A 22,727-nucleotide genomic window follows, 5' to 3' on the forward strand; every position below is an offset into this window, starting at 1 on the left:
ACAACATTTCCGTCGACACCCAACTGTCTATAATTTGAATCAGTTTAAAATTTCCAATGCCAAAGCTCGTCGCATATTTTAGCAAAATAAAGCACAGTCATGGCAAAACCATGTTTCTAAAATCAACTCACGAATGCCAATTTCTAAGGTTTGGAATATGATACAGAAAATGAAAGGTAAAGGATCAAAGTGTAGTGTTCACCATCTCAAGGAAGCTGACACTTTTCTCACTGAAACATCTGATATTGCAAGTAAAATTGGTGAAACGTTTGCTAAACATTCCTCTTCGTCTAATATTATTTACCAGCCTTTAAGGAATTTAAAGATCAACAAGAAAAAGAAAATTAATTTTAATTCTGACAAAAGGGAGGATTATAATGAAGTCTTTCCCATTCATGAGCTCCATACTGCCCTTGAACAAGTTAATGACACTGCGACTGGGGCTCATAACATACATTATCAGCTCCTTAAACATTTGCCTGAATCGTCTTTAGAAACAATGTTGAATATCTTTGATAATATATGGACTTCTGGTCAGTTTCCCTCATCATGGCAAAATGCTATTACCATTCCTGTTCTTAAACCTGGTCGGGACCATACTGATCCTTCTAACCACCGACCAATATCACTCACTAGCTGTGTTTGTAGGACTGTGGAACGCATGGTTAATCATCGTTTAGTTTGGTACCTGGAAACCAACAATCTCATCACTAACATTCAATGTGGTATCCGCAAAAATCGAAGTACTATCGATCACTTGGTACGTTTAGAATCTTGTGTTAAAAATTCCATGTTAAATAAACAACATGCCGAGTCAATTTTTTCGACCTTGAAAAGGCATATGATACAACATGGAAGTATGGAATTCTCAAAGATCTCCGTGACTTTGGTTTGAGGGGCCGTTTACCCCAATTTATATAACAGAAAATTTCAAGTGGGTTCTACCCTGTCTGACCATTACATTCAGGATCAGGGTGTCCCTCAAGGCAGTGTTTTGTCAGTCACTTTATTTAGCATCAGCATCAACAGTTTATCCAAGGTTTTAAATGACTGATGAATTGATGGATCACTTTTTGTGGATGATTTCAATATTTCTTGTCCAGGTAAAAATATGCATACTAATGAACGGCAACTGCAATTATTCTTGAAAAAAATAAATAAATGACTCAATTGATGGATCACTTTTTGTGGATGATTTCAATATTTCTTGTCGAGGTAAAAATATGCATACTAATGAACGGCAACTGCAATTATGCTTAAAAAAATAAATAAATGACTCAATTGATGGATCACTTTTTGTGGATGATTTCAATATTTCTTGTCGAGGTAAAAATATGCATACTAATGAACGGCAACTGCAATTGTGCTTAAAAAATATATAAATGCTGTCTTGAAAACGGCTTTAAATTTTCGAAATCCAAAACTAATTGCATACATTTCTGCCGTAAATATAAACCACATAAAGAACTGTTTTATATGATACTCCCATTAAATTTGTCAAGGAGGCCAAGTTCTTAGGTCTGATATTCGACTCCCATTTAACTTTTCTTCCGCATATCAAATCCCTAAGAACTAAATGCCTGAAGGCCCTCGATTTGTTGAAAGTCGTGTCTAATTCAAGATGGGGAGGAGATCAAGCTACTCCCCTACACCTATACAGATTATTTGTCCGCTCAAAGCTTGATTATGGTTCCGTCGTGTATGGTGGAGCTTGTCAAAGCAACCCCAAACTATTAGATTCTGTCCATCACCAAGATCTAAGACTTTGTCTTGGGTCCTTTAGAACTTCTGTTGACAGTCTCTACGTCGAGGTAGATGAACCATCTCTTACACAACGCCGTATAAAACTATCTTTACAATACATCACAAAACTGTACTTTGCACAAAACCCTGCATATCACTGTGTCTTCAATCCTCTCTATGAGGTTTTGTATATCAAAAGGTCCTCTCTTGTTCCGCCTCTTGGGCTCAGAATAAAGTCATTTATTGCTGCTGCCGGCATTGAGCTGGAAAATATAGCTCCTTCCCGACTTCTTTCTTCTCCTCCCTGGCAATTGTCCAGTCCACAAGTTGACCTAACATTAACAACATTTAAAAAATCAGAAACTTATGAATTACAGTATAATCATTTAAGAAGTAAACCTTATTTACAGATGGGTCCAAAGACAGTGGCTTGTGCCACTGTCATTGGATCCAGAACAATAACTTCTACAATACCAAATAACAGCTCTATTTTTACTGCAGAAGCTGACCCCATATTAACGGCTCTTAAATATATTCAAAGACACCCTAAACATAAACAATATATAATTTATTCAGATTCTCTTTCGTGCCTTCAGGTTATTAAAATATTTCTTGTAAGCATCCACTTTTAATTGAAATTATTGAATTGATCTTGCTACTGCCCAATACGCCATCGTCCTCTATTGGTTACTCAGTCACGTAGGTATTTCTGGGAATACAAAGGCCAATCTTGCACCAACAAATTAAAGTGTGACATCACTTCTTATTCCATACTCAGATTACAAAACTAGCATTAGATCTTACATCCGTGATTTTATGCAAAAGAAGTGGGACACTCAAGTTGGTATCAATAACGTACATGAAATAAAACCCTATATTGGTTACACCTACTTGGGTTGTCAGTCCAGATTTGAAGAGGTCATCATGCGACGATGTCGTGTTGGCCACACAAGATATACACATGCATATCTGTTGAAAGGTGAAGATCCTCTGTTTTGTATCCCTTGTGATGAGAGAGTCACGGTCAAGCATATTTTATTTTATTTAGATTAAGGATCTTTTTACAAAAGTCAGTTATCATTAAATCATTGTTGTTTTTAAAGAAATCGATTTCATGATTGATGATTAATATGTGCTGTAGATAGATGTATTTTAATGATTGGTAGTATAAATTAGCAACTGGTATTGTTAGTGGCTGTATCCTCAAAGGACGTTAATGTATCGTAAAATTATGGTCCTCCTCAGAGGGTACGTAAGTCCCCAAACTTTCACGGTTGAATTTTTCCTTACCCGATTGTAACCGTAGTATATTTGTTCTTTTAAACTAAACGTTCCTACAATAGCCAGCGGCTGAAGGGATGGTGTAAATACAACTGGGATCCATGAAGATAGCAAAGGCACTGTAAGTCCCCATGGTCCTTAGTATGGTGATCTACCTTCAGCGATCTGTAGCCGGTGTTTTATATTGTATCGTTCTCTATAGTCAAACTGTTTTAGATTTAATTACTAGTTTTAAATATCTGTCTGTGATAATCTAGTTGTTTTACTGTCTTTCGTTGACAGATTTTTCACCATTCTGTATTATGTGTAATATTGAAGGTTCTCGTCACGATATGGCTGCAATATTGCCGATTTGACGTTAAATATGAACTCACTCACTACATTTCCCCTTTTGTGTTTTTGAGTCACTGCAGAGTATAGTAACAACACATTCCCACCTCTATTAGTTTACTAGTAATTAGAGTGAAAAGTAGTAGAGAACAGAGTTGTTTGAGAAGTTGAGAATGTCCTCAAGCACTGTATTTTGTATCTTTGATGCAATAAATGTTAATATAACAATCATAATTCAATACATGAATTAAGAAAAGTATAGTTTATAATTATACATTACATATCTGGGCACATGCCATTATTACCAGCTTAATTAAGTCTTGTGCAAACAACCATGAAGTGTGTTGTTTTAAGCGGTCTGTCTCTTGTGAGGTCTTCTTTATGGGAAGATACCGTGGTTGCATGGGCGCGCAACCTCCCTATTGAACTGAAATGTTGTTTTATGATCCCTGAAACTCGGGTAGTGTAGGATGGAGGAGCAGATCTCCTAAAATATACATGCTAAATTCATCAAACTTAGAAAGTAAGATTTTTTTAAAAGAAACTTATATATAAAATATTCCCAATTTCAAGTTTTTGACTGAAACTTGAAGCGACGAGAAAATACTCGAAGCAACGAGAAATTAATCGAAGGAACGAAAAAATAATTGATATAACGAGAAAATACTCGAAAATTCAAGTTTTTGAAATGAACCTGAAATTCGAAATTTCAAGTTTTTGAAAGAAACTTGAAGTAAAGAATAAATTCTCAAAGTAACGAGAAATCAATCGAAGCAACGAAACAATATTTGAAATAACGTGAAAATACTCGCAGTTACGAGACAATTACTGAAATAACGAGAAAATACTCGAAGCAACGAGTAAATAATCGAAGTAACGAAAATTGTCTTTGACATTAACTCTACTATAAGTGGATTGTTTTATTTAAAGAAGCAAACTTCTTGCAATAGGTAATAGTTAACAGAGAGCGATTAATGCCTGTCACTTCCTCTTGACTTGTGATAAAGCGTGAACACTGATTAGCTCCCAGCACCAGTTTGAGTTCTTACAGGTCATTCGAGAGTCACAGTACCATAATTCTGCAAGTTCGTGCGTTGGGATGCATCAAGTATATTTGCTACCACAAGTTCCACCCTTGTTCTGATTTTGTGATAATAATTTCATCATGGATGTGGCATTCGACATAATATTCAGCACAAGCACTTTCATTGTTTCAGATTCTGATATCTCTGATCCTCGCTGCCGTTACGACATGTGAGTGCTTTGTGAAAATATGACTATTCATTATCTGTTTATTACTACATATATAAATACATCATTTCGAAGGTAATTTATTTATATTCTGCCAGGTAACATATAGTAACAACAGTGGGATTTAATCCAATTGATGTCGAACTTTGTGTGCTGTTAAGAACGCAACTGCAAGCAGGTGTTTCATTAATAAATTCTTTCTATGTTTATTATTAGACAGTTTGACTGGACTCATACGAAACTTAAAATGCAAATATTTTATGTCCTGTTTCTTGACTTGGGGAATTTGAGGCCTCCTAAAGTAATGAAGATAGAAGTGTTACTCTGTTGAAACCATCCCGAACATGTAACGTGCTGCTGAAAAATAGAAATAATCGAAGTCTAGTAATCGATAGCTCTTCAAACGGATTATGGCACAGAATGGCGGGGCAACTGTGAACAGCTAGTTTTTCTTGTGTTTTCTGCGTAGTTATAGAACTTGTTTTATTCAAGGAGCGAGGCGTCATTTCCATGTTTCTTGAGCATGCCACTTTTCCCAGATGAACATGGAACAGACGTATATCGCCAGATAGTTCTTTAAATTTTGTAATAATCATATCATCTTATTTGTATGTTTCGTTTCGTATGATTCCAGTCAAAGTGTCTAGTCATAAACATGGAGAGAATTTACTAGTTTGTTCACATCATTAGAGAAGACACACGTAATTAGGAAAAATGTCATATGCCCAAAATGCAGCCTTTAAAGAATGATTAACCTATGCGCGAAGTAATAAAGTAGTAGCAATGTTTTCTCTTAATTGTTGCGCCTTCTCCAGATAATGGCAGATATTATAGATAACATTATTATTTGTTGAGGACATTAATTTCTTTTTCTTTGAAGTTACCTGTACATACATGAATTTTACATCACTGTATATTGCAGGTGTTTTGTGTGACAGTCTAACAGGCAAGACATTCTACATCTATACCAATCATAAAACATGGAATGAAGCAAGGACTATTTGCGAGCTCGATGGGAGACGGCTGGCTCAGATAGACAATCAACAAACCACGGATGCTTTGAAGGCTTTTTCAAGCAAAAGTCTTTGGGACAACCAAATGTATGTTTCCTCACAAACGTTTTCTAAACATCCATATTTAATCCTCCCAACAAATAGAAAGGAATGGGGATAGGCGGGGGTGTGCGAATAGCCTTTTCAACTGAATGGTATACTATCGTAAAGTCCTTTTACACTCTTCAACAAAAGAAAAGCATAGACCGTCAGTTCATTTCGATAAAGTTTGACAGCAATCATCATTAAGACAATTTCTATAGTTGAATTCCATTTACTATGTCTTGTCTGTTATGCATTGCGCGCAAGCCTTGCAAGGCAGAGTCGAGCAGTGATGACTGCAAGAGATGGTTTTACCAGGTACTGACCTGAAAGTCCCCTTTGGTCCTCACATGCATGTTCAGTGCGTGAACTTAATAAATGCTGAAAATGACAACAATGCATATGTCTATCCCCGTAAATTTGTATCCTTATATACGTTTAATATATTTTCATATTATGGGTCTATGCGTTTCTTTTTTAATAGTGTATATGACCCTGGCTGTCTCGACGCAATTAGGCCGGGATCCGACTCAGTATATAGACACATTGACACACTGAGTCGTTCGTTCGTGAGATGTCGTATTTTTTCAATTTTTATCATATCATTATGGTGACGGTGTACAATATCGTCTCTGCATTCCGTAAGGCCGCCAGATTTTGATACGAAATCAGATAGATTCTAGTTTCATAAATCAAACCCGACATCAATCAACCTAGAAAAGGGACATGTCGTATGTTATATCTAGATTATCATAGGTCTTCATTTAAGTTAGTGTTGTATGTTTTAGGCGTCAAAGGAAATATCAACGATTACCAATTATCTAACCTCGATATTTATACCGAAATGAGTTCACTGTGAAATCGTCAGGCAACAAAATATTGTTTCACCAGTACCATTTGTATTGAACGAATTACTTCAAAATAATGAAAATGGACATACGCAGTTGCGAGGCAATACACAATTCAAGGTCTGTACAGAATTAGGAGCAACAGTGATCAAATGTTCACGGATATTAAAGGTGCAATTTCTGGTCTTGGTGTAATGAAACAGCCTGTAATAAAAATTGAAAATGTTTTTAGTGTAGCATATTGTTTTCATGATGTTACGTCCACGAGAGGACTGTTATTTACAGCACGCGTTGCACCAGTCCTCGGATCGCTCTATGAAGCAGTGGGTGCCTAAACAGTTCTTGTTTGTTCGTTAAACATTTGTTTGTGAAATGCGAAGAAGTTATGGTTAAAACAAGATTGGCGTCCAGCAGACAAATTAAACAAACTTGGTTGGTGTAAATCACAGAACTCGTACAATATTCATAAGACATTCCTTTCTTCGTTGCGGAGTGGATTGTTTGATTCCAACTTTTTCAGGAACGTGTATTTTGTAGCCTCTACTATATATATACAGGTGATACAGGTGATACCTGTGTTTGCCTCACGGGTGGCGTTGACATAAACAAATGCGAAGTCTTACCAAGTATCCATTACATGCAAAAGCAAAACATGTCAGTTGTTTACCTGGAGAGTAGGCTTGTGTGTGTGTGTGTGTGGGGGGGGGGGGGGGTTTAATAAATTCGCTTCCACAAATGTATATTAATTTCAAGTTAAGGGGGACAAATGAACTATTCAACATAGTAGCTTTTCATGGATCGGTATATATCTTCCCGACGCTGTTTGGGGACCGAAATACGAATATGAATAATTTAATTTGTTTTTGTTTTTTTTACCTATCAACCTTCCACAGCATTTTAGCTTCCTAAAGTTTCTATGCTGCTGGAGAGTGGGGTGCGGGTGGGGGTGGAGAGAGAGAAGAGGGAGTGTGAGGGATGAGAAAGGGCTGATGATGATTTGTATGGAACAGAGCGCCCTTTGTACGTCATAGACAAAATCAGTTTACCTAATCACTGATCAGCCTTCTACTACCCTCTAACTGTACTACGTAGGATGAATACCATTATGATTAATGCAAACAATGATTACACCGTGTGTGTGTGCGTGCGTGCGTGCGTGTGAATCATACTAACACCAAGAACTATTATGTCACCCTAGGCAAAATCATTTCTGGATTGGACTTAATAAAGGGTCATCAGGTTATCGGTGGGACCACTGTGAGCCCGTCAGCGGTTCATCTTACACAGCCTGGCAAGGCGGGAGTCCACAAGCAGATGACAAGCCCTGTGTGTTCTCCGAACGAGACACTTTAGAATGGAAGAACGAAGTGTGCGATAGTAACAGCTACCAGTTCCTGTGCGAGGAGGCCACTGGTAAATAGATCACCACAAATACCTTTTGCTGACAGGGCGATGAGATATATGCACATTAAAGCAGCGTTTTCTCCTAACGCGCATGTTCCTCTTTCGAGTTAGTGTATAACTCACTTTTCTATCACTGTGCTAGCGGAACATTTTGAAAGGTTTCAATGATGTAACCTAAATCGACAACTTAAGAGCAAATGTAACGTTTGAAATCTGGAAAAAGCGGGCACGCTCCATTACAGTGGTAAGGTATGTAATTCTGATTCATATGCAGAGATTTACAAGGAGAGAAACAATTGGTGCCCGTAGGAAGCTTTCTTTTTGTGAAATTATTTTAACCCTACATTTTACATAGGGTGTGTGAACGAGTTAACCTTTAACGTCACATGGGCAATATTTCAGCCATATCGTGACGAGAACATACCTGACATTGAAATGGAATGTATGTATACCCCCTAAAACTGTACACGAAGACAGTAAAACCACCAGAGTATCACAATGAGAATTAAAACTAGCACGATTTCGACACTACAATATATAAACAGGCCAACAATCGCCAACAAAAGAAGGTAGAGCACAGTACTAGAGACCATGGGGATTTTCCTACCTACATGGACCCTAGTTGGATTTACACCATCCCTTCAGGTGCTGGCGAGTGTAAGAAATGTTCGCCAAAATTATAATAGCAAAAATAGTACGATTAAAAACCCGATAGACTTAAATCTACATGAAATGTTTTTGGGACTTACGTACTTACGTTGATGGTTTCAACGAGGAGTGTACCTACTGTTCATGTGTAGTGTTTTTCCTTAGAATATAGATGGCCGAGTCGTCTAAAGAGACCTAAGACATGGTTGATCGAATCCCAGTTTTGCAGATTACACGATAAACACATTTTGAAACCCATGTTCAAACTCTAAAACAAATGACGTATCCATTTATGGAATATATATATGCTGTCACGTATCTGTCCTGTGTGTTCACAGGCCCCTGTACCTATACAGCCTTTAGCGGATCCTGCTCAGGAACAAATCACGACACAACTAACAGTCACACAGTGCCATCTGCCTCAGGCTGCGAGACCCTATGTAGCACAGAGATTTTCCAGACACGGGCATGTTGGATGTACAGCTTCACTTCCCCAGACACATGTAAACTGTTCTTTGACAAAGATCCCTGGGAATGTTCAAATCCTGGAGCAACAACAGTAGCCAAGACACGGACTTGTTTTACTTGTGCGTACATATATACGTTTTCCCACACTAGGTTATGTATATGCCTTATAGGCCGCAGTCATCATTCATATCTATACTTAACGAAACAAATAAGGGAACACATGAAGACACAGGTGTTCCTTTAATTATTTGTCCTTGTTTTTTTCACAAGCTGTGGGATACAAGGCTTGTAAAGAAACCTGGAAAAAAAATAAATGAACACTTTTGCTGTCCCTCAGTATGTACGTCATACGTTGCGGTCATCCATTTACATATGCAGTCATTTTGAGCTAATTGAAATCTCTGTTGTCGGAAGTTAATGAATTGGTATTGCAATGCAATGTATAATTTAGCTTTATTCATTTGTTTCCATTGCAGTATTCATTGTTTATATTCATTTGAAGTTCTGAGGGAAACTTTATCATAAATATCAAATGGGTAGGTCGAAGAGTGACACAATGGAATTGTAGTCAACTATATCTTCAGCTCACATTTCCCAGTAATATCGATTCCCAATGTAGGACATGGAAAGTCGGAGCTGGTGTAAAGATACTGTGTTTCATTAATAGTTCTCTGATTCAGGTTGGGTTCACATGTAAGCAGTCTTTGTTTAAGGGAATGCAAGCAAAATGTGTTGTTTAGAAAGTTTTGTTGTAATATTTGTTTTTGTAAAGATCCACTTTACCAGTTCCTGTCAGATTCAGAAAACATTAACATGTTATGAACTACCCTGGTATATCTATTATCAATATCAAAGTTCCCTTTGTATTTTACTGTAGCAGACTGTTTTATTTTCATTTCGGCTATATTTGTTGTAACAGATAATATGTTTTTCTAACCAGTACTGCTACTTTCTTGGATATTTCGGTCTTACAGTATCCCATAAAGCAAAAACCATACCGCGGTTATAGTTAAAATTTTCAACATTTTTATAACAACACAACAGCAAATTATGTAAATTGATAGGTGAGAGTTTTGCAAACTCGTATCACTTTTCTATACTGTAATACTTCTTTACTTCATGAGCATTGAAACATTAATAGCACAGAGTACAGAGCTGACACTGACCTCGGAGTATGAGACCATAGTTAGTGTATTTTGGGCAGAGTGAGTGAGTTTAGTTTTATGCCGCACTCAGCAATATTCCAGCTATATGACGGCGGTCTGTACATAATTGAGTCTGGGCCAGACAATCCAGTGATCAACAACATGAACATCGATCTGCGCAACTGGGAACCGATGACATGTGTCAACCAAGTCAGCAAGCCTGATCACCCGATCCCGTTAACCGCACAAGCCTCTTTCGACAAGCACAGTCGCCTTTTATGGCATGCATGGTCCCCGGGACCTTCACGGGTCTATTTTGGGCAGAGTGACGGACAGTGGTATTTGATTGACTTTAGGAATGGTATAGGATGCTACAATAGTATTTCTACCAGAGTCTTGCAATAGTACGTTAGAAGTACTATCATCGATTATTATCAGTTATCCCAAGTATTTCACTATCTTGCAAACCGTCTCTTGTAAAGCTTGTGTGGTCTACCAACTGATTTAAGTGATATTTTAGATTACCGGTTTAGGTGGTAAGTATTTTGTTCTATAGTAATAAAGATCATGTCTTCGTAATATAAGATTATTTGAGGAAGAGTTGACTGCCGTCACATAGCTGGAATATTGCTGGAATATTGCTGGAATATTGCTGAAGTGCGGCGTAAATCTAAACTCAATCACTCATTACATGAAGCTCTGTGATAACGGACAAATAATACTCGATATGGGCCAACCAGAATTGCATCCAGAATGGTTGATTTACGTCTGTTTGTGATTTGCCACCATAGGGCCGGATACATTCACCATTTTGTGACCACCTGGTGTCATCAGTAACTGAACGTGATTCATGAGACACTTTTACCGTTTACATTCACATTACGTGGTCATTCACAATGTTTACTGGTCTGGCAAACCTAAACCTGCTTTTTCTCTTCTCTTTATCAATCGTGATTTTTTTAGTACTTTTGTATATTCCCCTATGTTACAGACATATATATACTTTATGACATATTTCTTTTGTCTAATTTTATATAAACCGTCTAAAAACAATGTCATTTACTGTACATTGCTTGTTTTCAAACAGTCCAAGCAAAGACCTCCACATCAAACGTCAACAACGGTAACTCCAACCCACAAATAAACTGTAACTTATATACAACCCAGGCCCCCACTACTACTAGTACTACTACTACTACTCCCACTACTACTACTACTCCCACTACTACTACTACTACTACTACTACTCCCACTACTACTACTACTCCCACTACTACTCCCACTACTACTACTACTCCCACTACTACTACTACTCCAACTACTACTACTCCAACTACTACTCCCACTACCACTACTACTACTGCTCCTACTACTACATTAGTTGCTACAACACCTTCAGCAACTACTGCCGCTGCAACTACAATACCTGCCATTACGACTCCAACAACCACTCACACTATTAACGCATCAGCCACTACAACACCACCTCCTACCAGCACTAACACGATACCAACAACCGCAGCTTCAGCTACTGGCATACCAAGTTCAATCACAACGTCGGCTACGACAACGTCAACTACTGCCATAGTTACGACCACCAATATATCAGGAGCATTCACGTCACCAGCTGCCACAAGTGGTACAACGCTAGAATCGACGAATACTCCAGCCTCATCGACGGAGCAGGTCTCCTCTAATGCTCCGGGTACAACAACGACAACAATAACAACCCAAAGCATGGCATCAACGGGAACTGCAAATTCTACGATAGCCAGGACGTTGTCATCATCTTTGCAAGGAAGTAAGATATTATGTTAGATACGACAGCGTCTTTCCTTATACAGTGGAAACTGTCTAAACCGGCGCTCTTAGGGACTGACGAAATAATCCATTTTAGACAATGTGCCGTGTTGGAGAGCTGATGATAATGTGAAAGCCACAAATGGCACTGAGATTGTATGACGGTGTTGATGACTTGCCGGAATGGACAGATACCGGTTCTGACAGATTCCACTGTATACAGCTAACAATGACGTCGAGGAACTGACGCAGACCAGTAATGTTTGTTTATTCAAACGTTTCTCAGTCATCAACTTCTCTTTTCAGTTTACAGCCAGATCGAAACAGCCCGTCAGTGTGTCAGTGACCTGGTAATATACACATCTAGTGATTGAATTCCTGGATTTGAACCAGATAAGGAGTGTATTACAATGGTCATTGCAACTTTTGTTGAAATTGCACGGAATGTATATTGTATTGTGTTGTATTGTATACAACGGCAAGCTGTTATGTCCTGGAACGTACAGGTATTAACGTTACATACGACCAGCGCAGGTAGAATATGCTGAAAAGCCACACTACAGGAGGGAGTTCACGCCGTCAGTAGCGAGTGTGATGACCTTGCGGATTAATGCAAGCCATGCGTCACTCTTTCGTTTACACTGATAGCTGAATACATACTTGTTCTGCCATCTATCTTATAAAGACTGCTTTCGGCGGATAAGTCAAACGTCTGGCCTTTACAACTGGACATTGCAGACCGTTTCTTATACTATGTCACGTTTGTTGCAAATTCCGTGCAATTCGAACAACGAAGCGTTTCTTCGACAATTTTAATGGACAGCTTCTCTGGTTCAAATCTAAGAATTCATTCACAAGATCAACAATAAAAAAATCATATCACAATAACTTTTGTGTTTGAATATATATTGGAAGGCATGATTATGTATTTTTCAGATGAGACCTGCCCGTGTTTGGTGTGTGTTGGAATAAAAAATAGGACAGAAATGCAAAGTCTTATGGCCGAAATTTTATTGATCCTACACATAGACAAGTCCAAGCTGTCAGCCACGAGAAGAAAGCTGGAATCAGCGAAGGACAGCCGACCCACAGCACAGGCCATCGGCTACTCCGGAATTGTCTTCATCGTCATCACATTCAGTTTCTTCGTCGTTGCTGATACGATAAGACTCTGTCAGTTTATCACTGACAAAGATGCCCGAACCCAGACACAAAGTCGTAACATATGATTGCTAGATGGTTGATAAACTTTGACAGATTATGTGCAACAGGGATCCACTACAAAGGCTGGAACATCTACAGTGACAGTGGACAAAGCGATAACCCTTCACCTGTAAAGCATTGTCGAACAACCCATGTCGTGAACAGGAACAGTGTTTTATGGACAGACAGCTTCTTTATGGCCATGGCTGCGACGTTTCGGTGTAGATCCTGAATCTGCGCTACAGATGTTATCACGGAAGTTAACATCAACACCGAGACACGGCATCCAATGCAATGAAGACTTTGATTATCCACTAAACCATTGTTCCTATCCATGCTTATAGCTGACACTCGAAGAAACGTATGATGGAGACTTATCATTTAAGCAGGGAATGGTCAAATTAAGGATATCGTTTGACGTTCATATTTACCAGTATGAACACGTTGTGCCTTTTTGTTACCATTTTAAACAGACTATAAATAAATTATGGCTTTTCAATACTGCATGATGCAAGATGCTATTGTCTGAACTAATTTATCTGTCCTTACAATATGTCGATGACAGAAGTCATTTCTGTTCCAAACCCAACCGCCTGTAGCTTGAGCTGTGAAACTGTTTGTGAAATGGGGATGAGCACGTTCAGCATTCTCAGAGTTTTTGTCTTTGCATGTATGTGAGAAAACATAAACACTATACATATGTCATCCAGTGGATATTGGAGATCTAACCATCCCTAATGGCTTATGACATGCCAGTTTATGTAATTTACTTTAACTTGTCTTATACTGCGTGGCCCAAATGATATCACAGAAGATGTTAAGATGTAAGTAACCTAGTTACTACTGCCAAGGCCGTGCTGAATTCCAGGTACTTAGAAATCTGTGATTCTATATTTCTGCACTACCGACTCTATTGACAGCACGTCAAGTGCCAATTGACAAACAATGCTTCCGTTCGAGTTTTCTCAAATCCCACAGCTGATGAATTGACCAGAAAGAATATACACGGGAAGTATATTTTGCGGACAGTGTATTGCAAACTACTTGACACTGACAATGCCCCCAACTTTTGTTTAATGTATTACGTACATGAAAGGAAGCATGGATAATAGATAATGGATTCTGACGAGAGTTTGCCATGGTTATAGCTTGTCATGGAAAAAAAGGTTTACCCTTTGAAACTCATATAAATATTTAATTTTAATCTCATGTAAAATCCAATTTACAACAAAGATGTGTTTACTGGGGCATTTTCATTATAACCGGGGATTTGTGAATTGAAAAGTACAAATAAACCAAACTTTTTGACCGTTAACTGTTTTTTTATAAATATCATTATTATGCATTCGTAATTGGTCGAGACGTATTTGAAATTTATATAATTTATTTCATTATCCTCATTTAAGTAGTTTGGGATGGACAAATCCTTACTAAGAATGATTTGCTCGGAAGCTAGTTTTGACTTGAGGAGTTTAGCCGCATACTTACTGCACCCCAAGGTTTTTTTTTCGTTTTTGTTTACTAAATAAATTAATATTTCCGGTGCAAGACATGCTTCCATTTGTTGATATAGTAATGTTAGCTGGTACCGCGTTATAGCTAATGTCGTGTTGATTGGTACCTAAAGTGCAAAAAATGTTTTGGATCTTTATACAGAAGATACTGACTGAAAGACAACTGATTCAAGTTGAATATACTGAGTCAAAATAGAAACGTCACATACGTTCTTCAGCGGGCTATAAAAGAACAAGAGATGGTAAGATGGTTAAATTGTTGTTATTTTATTGTTGAGACCTGTTTGATGTACTGACAGTGCCAAAATCAGTTCCATTAGGCCACACCACCGTCCCAAAACATGGGAATACAGACTGTCAAGTCACAAGAATGAAAATTCGAAATTACTCAGTTCAATATTGTGTATGGCCGCCCCGCGCATTCACCACTGCCAAACACCGTCTCCTCATCGACTGCCTGATGCTTGAGAACACGTGCTTGGGGATTCTGAGCCATTGTTCTTGCAAGGCGGCGCCAAGTTCCTGAAAATTCTGAGGTTGGTTCCTAAGACCACGAAGCCTTCTCCCAAGTGCATCCCACACGTGCTCTGTTGGATTAATGAGACCTCGATGGTCAGTCCATGAAGTTGATTCCAGCGCTTTGACGGAAATTTCTGGTCAACGTCGCGATATGCGGCCGAGCATTATCATGCTGGAACTGTAGACCTGGGCCATGAGCCGTCATGAAAGGAACGAGTTCAGGGGTGAGCACCTGGTCGCGGTAAGCAGCAGCTGTGAGGTTTCCACGGATGACCAGTTGTCGGAAACGGTTGTTCCCACAGAAAACACCCCGCACTATGCAACTTCCGCCCCGAATCTGTCGACTTCCTGTGCACAACATTGGGCATACCAATCACGACGTCGTCTCTAGACTCTATGCCTGCCGTCCGCGAATCTGAGGGTAAACCTGGATCCATCGGTAAAGAACTTGATTCCAGTCTCTCTGGGTCCATCGGAGGTGACGTTGGGCCCACAGCACATGATGACGTTGATGAAACGGCGTCAATATTGGCCCACGATGTGGACGTCGAGAATGGAGATTGACAGCCCGCAACCGATTTCGAATGGTCTGTGATGACAGCCGACCTCTAAAAATCTCAGCCCTGGTTCGTGTAGCCGGCAGAAATCTGTCACGTAGGTGACGTAGGAAGATTTGACGGTCTTCTGCTCGTGACGTCATACGTGGACGACCCGATCAGAAGTGGTGCCAGTTTGTTGTAGACGACCTCGCAAGTCACACACAGTGCGACGGCTGCATTACACTGCTCTTGCGATGTCAATAACTGATCTTCCCGCTTGCAACATGCCAACGGCACGTTCAAGTTGCACATTTGACTATCGTGGCATTTAAAGTACCGTTAGAACTGTGGTTTAAAACTGATCACATGATCGACTGCACGTACACAACTTAATTTGGCACTAACGTCATTTGCACAGCGAATTTGCTCGCGTTTTTCTAGAGTCGAAAGATAGGGATCCCATTTCGGATACATAGATGTATCGTCAGAGAAAAGGTTTTCATTATTTTTTAAAATTACATTTTGTGAAGTTTCTTTTAAGACTCAGTATATGTTAGAACTTGGTTACACTGCTTCTAAAAATGTGACATTTGGGACACGTTTTGCACAATGCATACGTTTTTTAACTCAAAGTGCAGCACCGAACACCACATCAGATTTAAGTCAGCTGACGACCAGACACCATGCTGGCTGTCAAGCGAGACACAAGAATCGCACATATGCACTCGGCTATGAAAATACTGTTTGAAGAGATGCAAGAGACAAAGGTATATTTTGTGTGTATATATACCCTCTGTCCATTACGTGTGTACAGACGCACACGCATGCACGCACGCACGCACGCACGCACGCACGCATCTCTTATCATATCTTACCGTACAAGAAGACTAGCAGTTGCGTTGAGCCTGGATTCTCATCCTGGGGCTATTTTGGTGTTTAGGGCTTGATCAATTTGGCGGGGCGAAGTAAGTATTACCATCACGGCAATTACTGTTTAAATAAATTGGATAGCTTGGACTATGAGGTATTTTAAATACTATCTTGTTCAACCAATCTTATCTTACAGAGCCGCTATCTGGGGTACTCGGGTTCAGTTCAGTTGTATAAATGCTAAACAACGTCGAGCATGGAGATTTGTCCTAGGTGTAGGTAATAAGACCCCAAATCTGGCGGGGAGGGAAGATATGGGTTGGATATCTAATTTAACAAAAAACCGTATTGAAATTAGTCATTTTCATAACATAAGTTGTTCACTGGTCGCGAGGGGGCCATGGGATCACGTACCATCGAGGTCTGTTCATGTTTATAACCCTCTTATGTTTATGTTCATGTACCCCCGAGGGACCAATGAACAACATATTGATCTTACCGAACACCTGAATTTTAATTTTGAACTGTTTGAAGCAGTTCTGTTGAATGAGAGGCGAGTCGCCATTTTGCAGACGACACAAGGTTGGCTGGTTGGTTGGTTTTACAATTTTAGGGCGTCATGGGCCAGTAAAAAAACCTATTTGCTCCCAACACATTGTCTTCATTTAAATAACAACCGTATGTAGCTGCATCAGTTTCAAAACGAATCGCTTAATTAAAATGAAAGAAACGGCAACAGTGTCAATATTACTTTAGATAGATAAATAAGCATATCGAATAACCTCTGCTTGGTGCTACGGATTAAAAACCTTAAGTACCCACTTTCATCTCTGAAAGACGAGATACTCTTCATTAAAAAAGCAGTAGGTTCAGATGACAGAGCGTTGAAATGTTTTAAAAGCATAGACTTACATCTAAACCATTCAAGAGCCTGTCTAGATAATATCATAATTTCCAGAAGACGAGACAAAATCTAAAACTGTCCGTTGCACAGACCCATACATGATATTGGGGCCCAAAATTGTCTCTAATGATAATACATCATCATCCTCAAGTACAGCATTTCTGAGATTGTGTCGAATGTTATTGTGCCCAGGGCATGTAATTAGAAAATGTTCGATATTTTCTTTAATCTCCAAATTGCAATGGCTACATTTAGAAGAGACCGCCTTGTCTATTATACTCCTGTAAGCATTAGACCACGGTGTCCAAGTCTAAGTCGTGAAAGAATAACCTCATCACGCCCTTTACGACGACGAATTTTATGGCCATCTTTCAAGGATGGTCTATGTTTGTACATATGACGGCCGGTATTCCCTGTATCCCACATCTGTTGCCAATTCATTGTAACAGATTTTGATAAGACATTTTCAAATTTTTGGGGGACTGGTTGAAATTCAGACAAATCAATTTGAGGGAACTGTAATCCAGATTTGGCTAAATTATCTGCCATCTCATTCCCATGTATTTCACAAGGTAAACTGATTTAGAGTTATCTCCCTTCCATCGATTTGCAATCGCAAAACATCAGTAATTTCCGTCCTTGATGCGTGATTCAATGTTATTCGAGGTGCAAAAGTACTACCATGAAGCACCAGAAGAGTTCGGCGGTGTACATTGAAAATAATACATCGCCTGTAAACGGGGTACATTGAAAATAATAGAATATCGCTTAATTAAACAGAAAGTGACATTCATGTGTGAGGTAAGATAAGAGAATATGTCGCGTTAATGAAAATAGATTGCCTTTTCTTACTCACAGATGGTCCCTGTCGGTGTCTAAATCACGGGACTGTACTGTAGTAAAGCTCTCTGAACGTCTTAATCTGTCTCTGCATTTTCAGCTTGATGTTTTAAAACGAAAACGTGTTGTTATCGACACAAATAATTAGCTTTTCAAACTCTGAGACGGTATGGGGCAAGATAATGGGAATAAGCTAAGGACGCACTGTTTCTACAAAACTGCTTTTTGTAGCTCGGAATATGTGAAATCTCTTAACGATAGGGTAGCCCTTAGCTATTTAGCAAAATGTGGAACTTGCACACTCCCCCTAGAAATCGAGACCGTTTCACAAAACCTAAAATCCCGCTTGAGAATCGTCTATGCAAGTTGTGCAATTCTAACGTCATTGAGGACAGGTTCATTTTCTGACAACATGCAGTTTGTATTCAGCAGTAAGAAGTCTTTGGAATCGCGCTTCGTCCTTAGACCAATATTTCCTCCATTTGTCTGCGAGGGATTAGCCTCTATTTCCAATGAAACAGCCAAGTCTTAACCACTCCGTCGCCAGTTTAATTCAAAATTGACTCTCTCAAAATGTGATTTAAGATGGGATGGTTATTTATTTATCTATTTATTATTATTATTATGTTTCACAGATTGAGATAGAAATGCAGCCGAGAGGGTACGGGTGATCCTGGCACAGTCCACGGCTGGTAAAGCTCATCATCAGTTCAGGGCCCTCGCCCCCTCTACACGCAGCCCAGACAGCGAATGGGACTTCTCCCAGGAAACACTGCCTAGTCGAACCCACCAAAAACTTTCCGGAGAATATGAAGGCTCCCCAACACAACAGCCTTCTGCATTACCCAGACTGTAAGGGCTGTGCTCCAGGTGGAGAACCCGGGCACTTTCCTCATCTGCGCTAAGAGATCAAGAGGTACCAAACCAAGGGCACCGAGAACAATGGGGAGCCTGACGACAGTGTACCTGGGTTGCAAGCGAGACATTTCAAAGGCGAGGTCTGCATATTTATCATGCTTTTCCCGAATTTCACCTATCAGATTGCTGTCAAAAGGGACAGAAAATTCTATGATATAAATATTTTCATTGGCTTTTACAAAAAGGACAAGATCAGGTTTGTTGGCTGGAATTCGTCTCAGGTTGTATATTGGCCTATTCCAGAGAAGTTTAAAAGCATCATTTTCCAGGACGCCCTGGACATGTTCAGGGTCGTACCATGGATGGACCTCTGGGTCAAAGCCACAGGCATGGCAGAGACGATAGTAAAAGCAGTGAGCCATGTCATCATGTCTCTTAAGAAATGTTGTTTGTGCCAAGGAAGAGCATTCACTGACATGTTGGACAGTCTCTGTAAATGCATTGCAAAGACGACATTTCATATTGATATTTTCTTTAAGAATCACGTTCTGGCGATTGCGAGTGGGAAGTGACTGGTCCCAAGCAGCAAAAAGGAAGCCCACATTTGAGACCAGCCGATTTCATCCAGGCAAAGGAATCGGTTGGATTGCTGTTCTGTTCCTCACACTGCATATACACACGATGCAATGGCTTCTCAGACAGCTTCTCCACAAAGGATCGACCCTGGGCAGACTTGGTGAAGGACTTCACCTGGTTTACTCCCATCACTGTACCGTCCAGCAGTACACCGCCATCAACAAAATCAGCTTCAAATTTCAGATTGTGTCCAACAGCCTTGGCACGCTTAAAGTAGCTGTGGAATTCCTTGCTTTCATCATGAGTCTTGACGTGCATCACCAGAGGATCATCTGATAAATAATATGTGCAAAAGTACACTATAAACTTCTGTCATGAAGAGCTTCCACATTAATCAAACTACGATCTCCAGAATTGATTGGCATATATAAACGGTTAAGAGAGGACCGAGGGTGGTGTGCTCTGTTATCAGACGTGATCCTTCTGGTCAGGCGGTCAAGACTCTGGATAGTCTGTTTTGTCCAATCAACTACACCAATGGAATAGGATAGGACTAGCACAGCAAATGCATTGGTGGCTTTGACCTTGTTTCGAGCATGTAGCTCTGAACTCCAGATTTTCTTCTTCATATTATTTTTATTAATATTTTGTGTGTGTGTGTGTGTGTGTGTGTGTGTGTGTGTGTGTGTGTGTGTGTGTGTGTGTGTGTAATTTTAATGCAAGCACATTCACTATCACCTGTGTTTTATTATTACCTTCTAGCACTTATGGTGCTTTTATATGTACTTATAGAAGGAATCAGTGACAAATAACCCCACGTTGACCGGGTGATATTTTACCTGATATTTTATAAGGTGTCTAACGATTACATCACTTGACACGTAAATAAAATATTTTTCTTCTTTTCTTTCTTTCTTCTTCTATCACGAGTACGTTGAGTAGCAGTGTTATTATGATTGTAGTCTCCCGGTATCTTTAGCAGTCTTCAAATGACATCAGCGTCAGGGTGACAAGGAATGAGATTTACGCATTGTCTCTCTACCGGGGTATCCAAGAATTGCTTTATCTTCTTGACTCTAAGCCGCCACATACCAGTCAAGCCCATGTATGCTGTGAAAATTGTCAGGTAATACAGAACAAGTAGTTTTTTTACGTCGGTGCCATATTCACTCTAAATAGACTTCACTTGATTTGTTGAATGTGTCCAATTCTCAAAACCTCATTTTCAACAGATGATCCATGCATGGGACCTACACTCATTGTTTCTTATACTCGGTTTTGGGCACGTAAATTGAAGAAGACACGTGGTCTATATTCTGCTTATCGTATATATCTTAAACGTGCACTTACTATTACAAATAAATCTTTGTTATTCATAATTGTTAACAAGCTGATTGTATTAGAATATTGTAATGCTTATGTTGCAGTTGTATTTTTAGATGAATTCCCATAAGTCGAAAGAAACAAACGTTTCCGTTTTGCATTACTATTCAATATTCATAGCTTCCTTTCACTATATCATGTATACACAACATGTAGCGACCATATACATCGTGAGGTATTATGTTCACAGGATGTAAATAAAAGTTGAGGGATGTCTTGAATATACAGACGTTTGATAATATTAGTCATCTGAGCAACCACCTTTCGCCTTGTTGCCTGTCGGACCATTTCTTCAAACATTCCCATTCAAAGCAAGTGGAAGAACATTCACTGGGCTCTAGAATTTCACTGAATAGCACCAAGAGTCAGAAAACAATGTATATTTGTAACAGTTTCGTAGTACACATTGTGCTCTGTAAACAAGGAGATGAAGTAAGTATGCACTTGCATCAGAGCAATACATTCGGTGTCTATTTCTGCGGCTTTCTGATAATCCTATTTTTATGCACAGTCGATGCAATATTTATCTTTGGAATTGAACTTTGTATCAAAGCACCAGTGTGTTTTCATGTCAATATATTTCCTTATGGTATGTCAAGTTTGAACAGAAACAATGAATATTTAATGTTATAATTAACTGCATCCCTTTGGTGTGGACGTGCTGAACAAACCAACACAGGCTGTACAGAACTGATGGTCGCTGTTAACACACATTACCCTTTCAAAAAACCATAATCACACTTTCTCATTATTTTTGTATAATCATGTCCTCAGACACGACTACCTCTTTTGTATGTCTTTTGTAAAAGGGTGCACAGGTAAAAATAAGTTTGTTCTTCGCTTGTCACAGTTTTTAGTAGATTGGAATCCATGAACTGCTTCTTTGGGACGTAAGGTTGTTATCTGGGCCAATATTGTCGAAGTGTAGCGACCACAAATTTTCCGACTCCCGTGCTGGGATTTGAACGACGGACCTTCTGATCAGAAGTCGGACGCCTTGTCCACATGACCAAAGAGGTTAACCCCGTCAGCAAGCTGACAAGGTAAGGATGTCATCTGTGGGATGACTCCACACCCTGCTACAGAAGCCATACATTAACATCAACTTACGACTATCTTAGCGGTACGAGAGCCCCGTAAATCTAGGTCCTGATGTTTAACTGGTCTTGGTGTAAATATATGGACAGAATCACTCGTTTTATAATTACTTAGCTAGAGAACTACATATCTAGAGCTATATAAATACTTCTTGTTTACGAATGTTTATTGTTTTCAATATCATGTAGAACAGCCTCTCTTATCACGTATTCCAAATCTCATAAGTCTCTCAATGGCACCAGAACAAGAATCCATGGAAGTCAGTTTTATATACGTACATTTACGCACTAAACGTGACAAAAGTGGACTTGATGATCCGGTTCCCTGAACTGCTCTAAGCCAACCGCATGACCACACTGTAAGACCACACTTTTGCCCACCAGTTCGAAGATTTGGAGATCTGCTTTGCCT

The 22,727-nt window shown here is 39.3% G+C and overlaps 1 protein-coding gene across 2 annotated transcripts in view; it reads left to right on the top strand.

Moving 5' to 3' along the window:
• LOC137258151 (uncharacterized) overlaps positions 1 to 13,731 on the top strand; it is a 43,536-nt gene extending 29,805 nt beyond the window's left edge. For both annotated transcript variants that reach the window (XM_067795718.1, XM_067795719.1), the window contains exons 3-8: positions 4,572 to 4,608; positions 5,528 to 5,705; positions 7,746 to 7,960; positions 8,938 to 9,186; positions 11,300 to 12,013; positions 12,949 to 13,731. In XM_067795718.1, coding sequence (XP_067651819.1) covers positions 4,572 to 4,608; positions 5,528 to 5,705; positions 7,746 to 7,960; positions 8,938 to 9,186; positions 11,300 to 12,013; positions 12,949 to 13,241 — 1,686 coding nt within the window. In that variant the 3' untranslated portion in view covers positions 13,242 to 13,731. The remainder of the gene's footprint in view (positions 1 to 4,571; positions 4,609 to 5,527; positions 5,706 to 7,745; positions 7,961 to 8,937; positions 9,187 to 11,299; positions 12,014 to 12,948) is intronic.
• The last annotated feature ends 8,996 nt before the right edge of the window (positions 13,732 to 22,727 follow it).

The sequence above is a fragment of the Haliotis asinina genome, chromosome 12 (assembly GCF_037392515.1).
Source record: "Haliotis asinina isolate JCU_RB_2024 chromosome 12, JCU_Hal_asi_v2, whole genome shotgun sequence".
In the NCBI taxonomy this organism is placed as follows: domain Eukaryota; kingdom Metazoa; phylum Mollusca; class Gastropoda; order Lepetellida; family Haliotidae; genus Haliotis; species Haliotis asinina.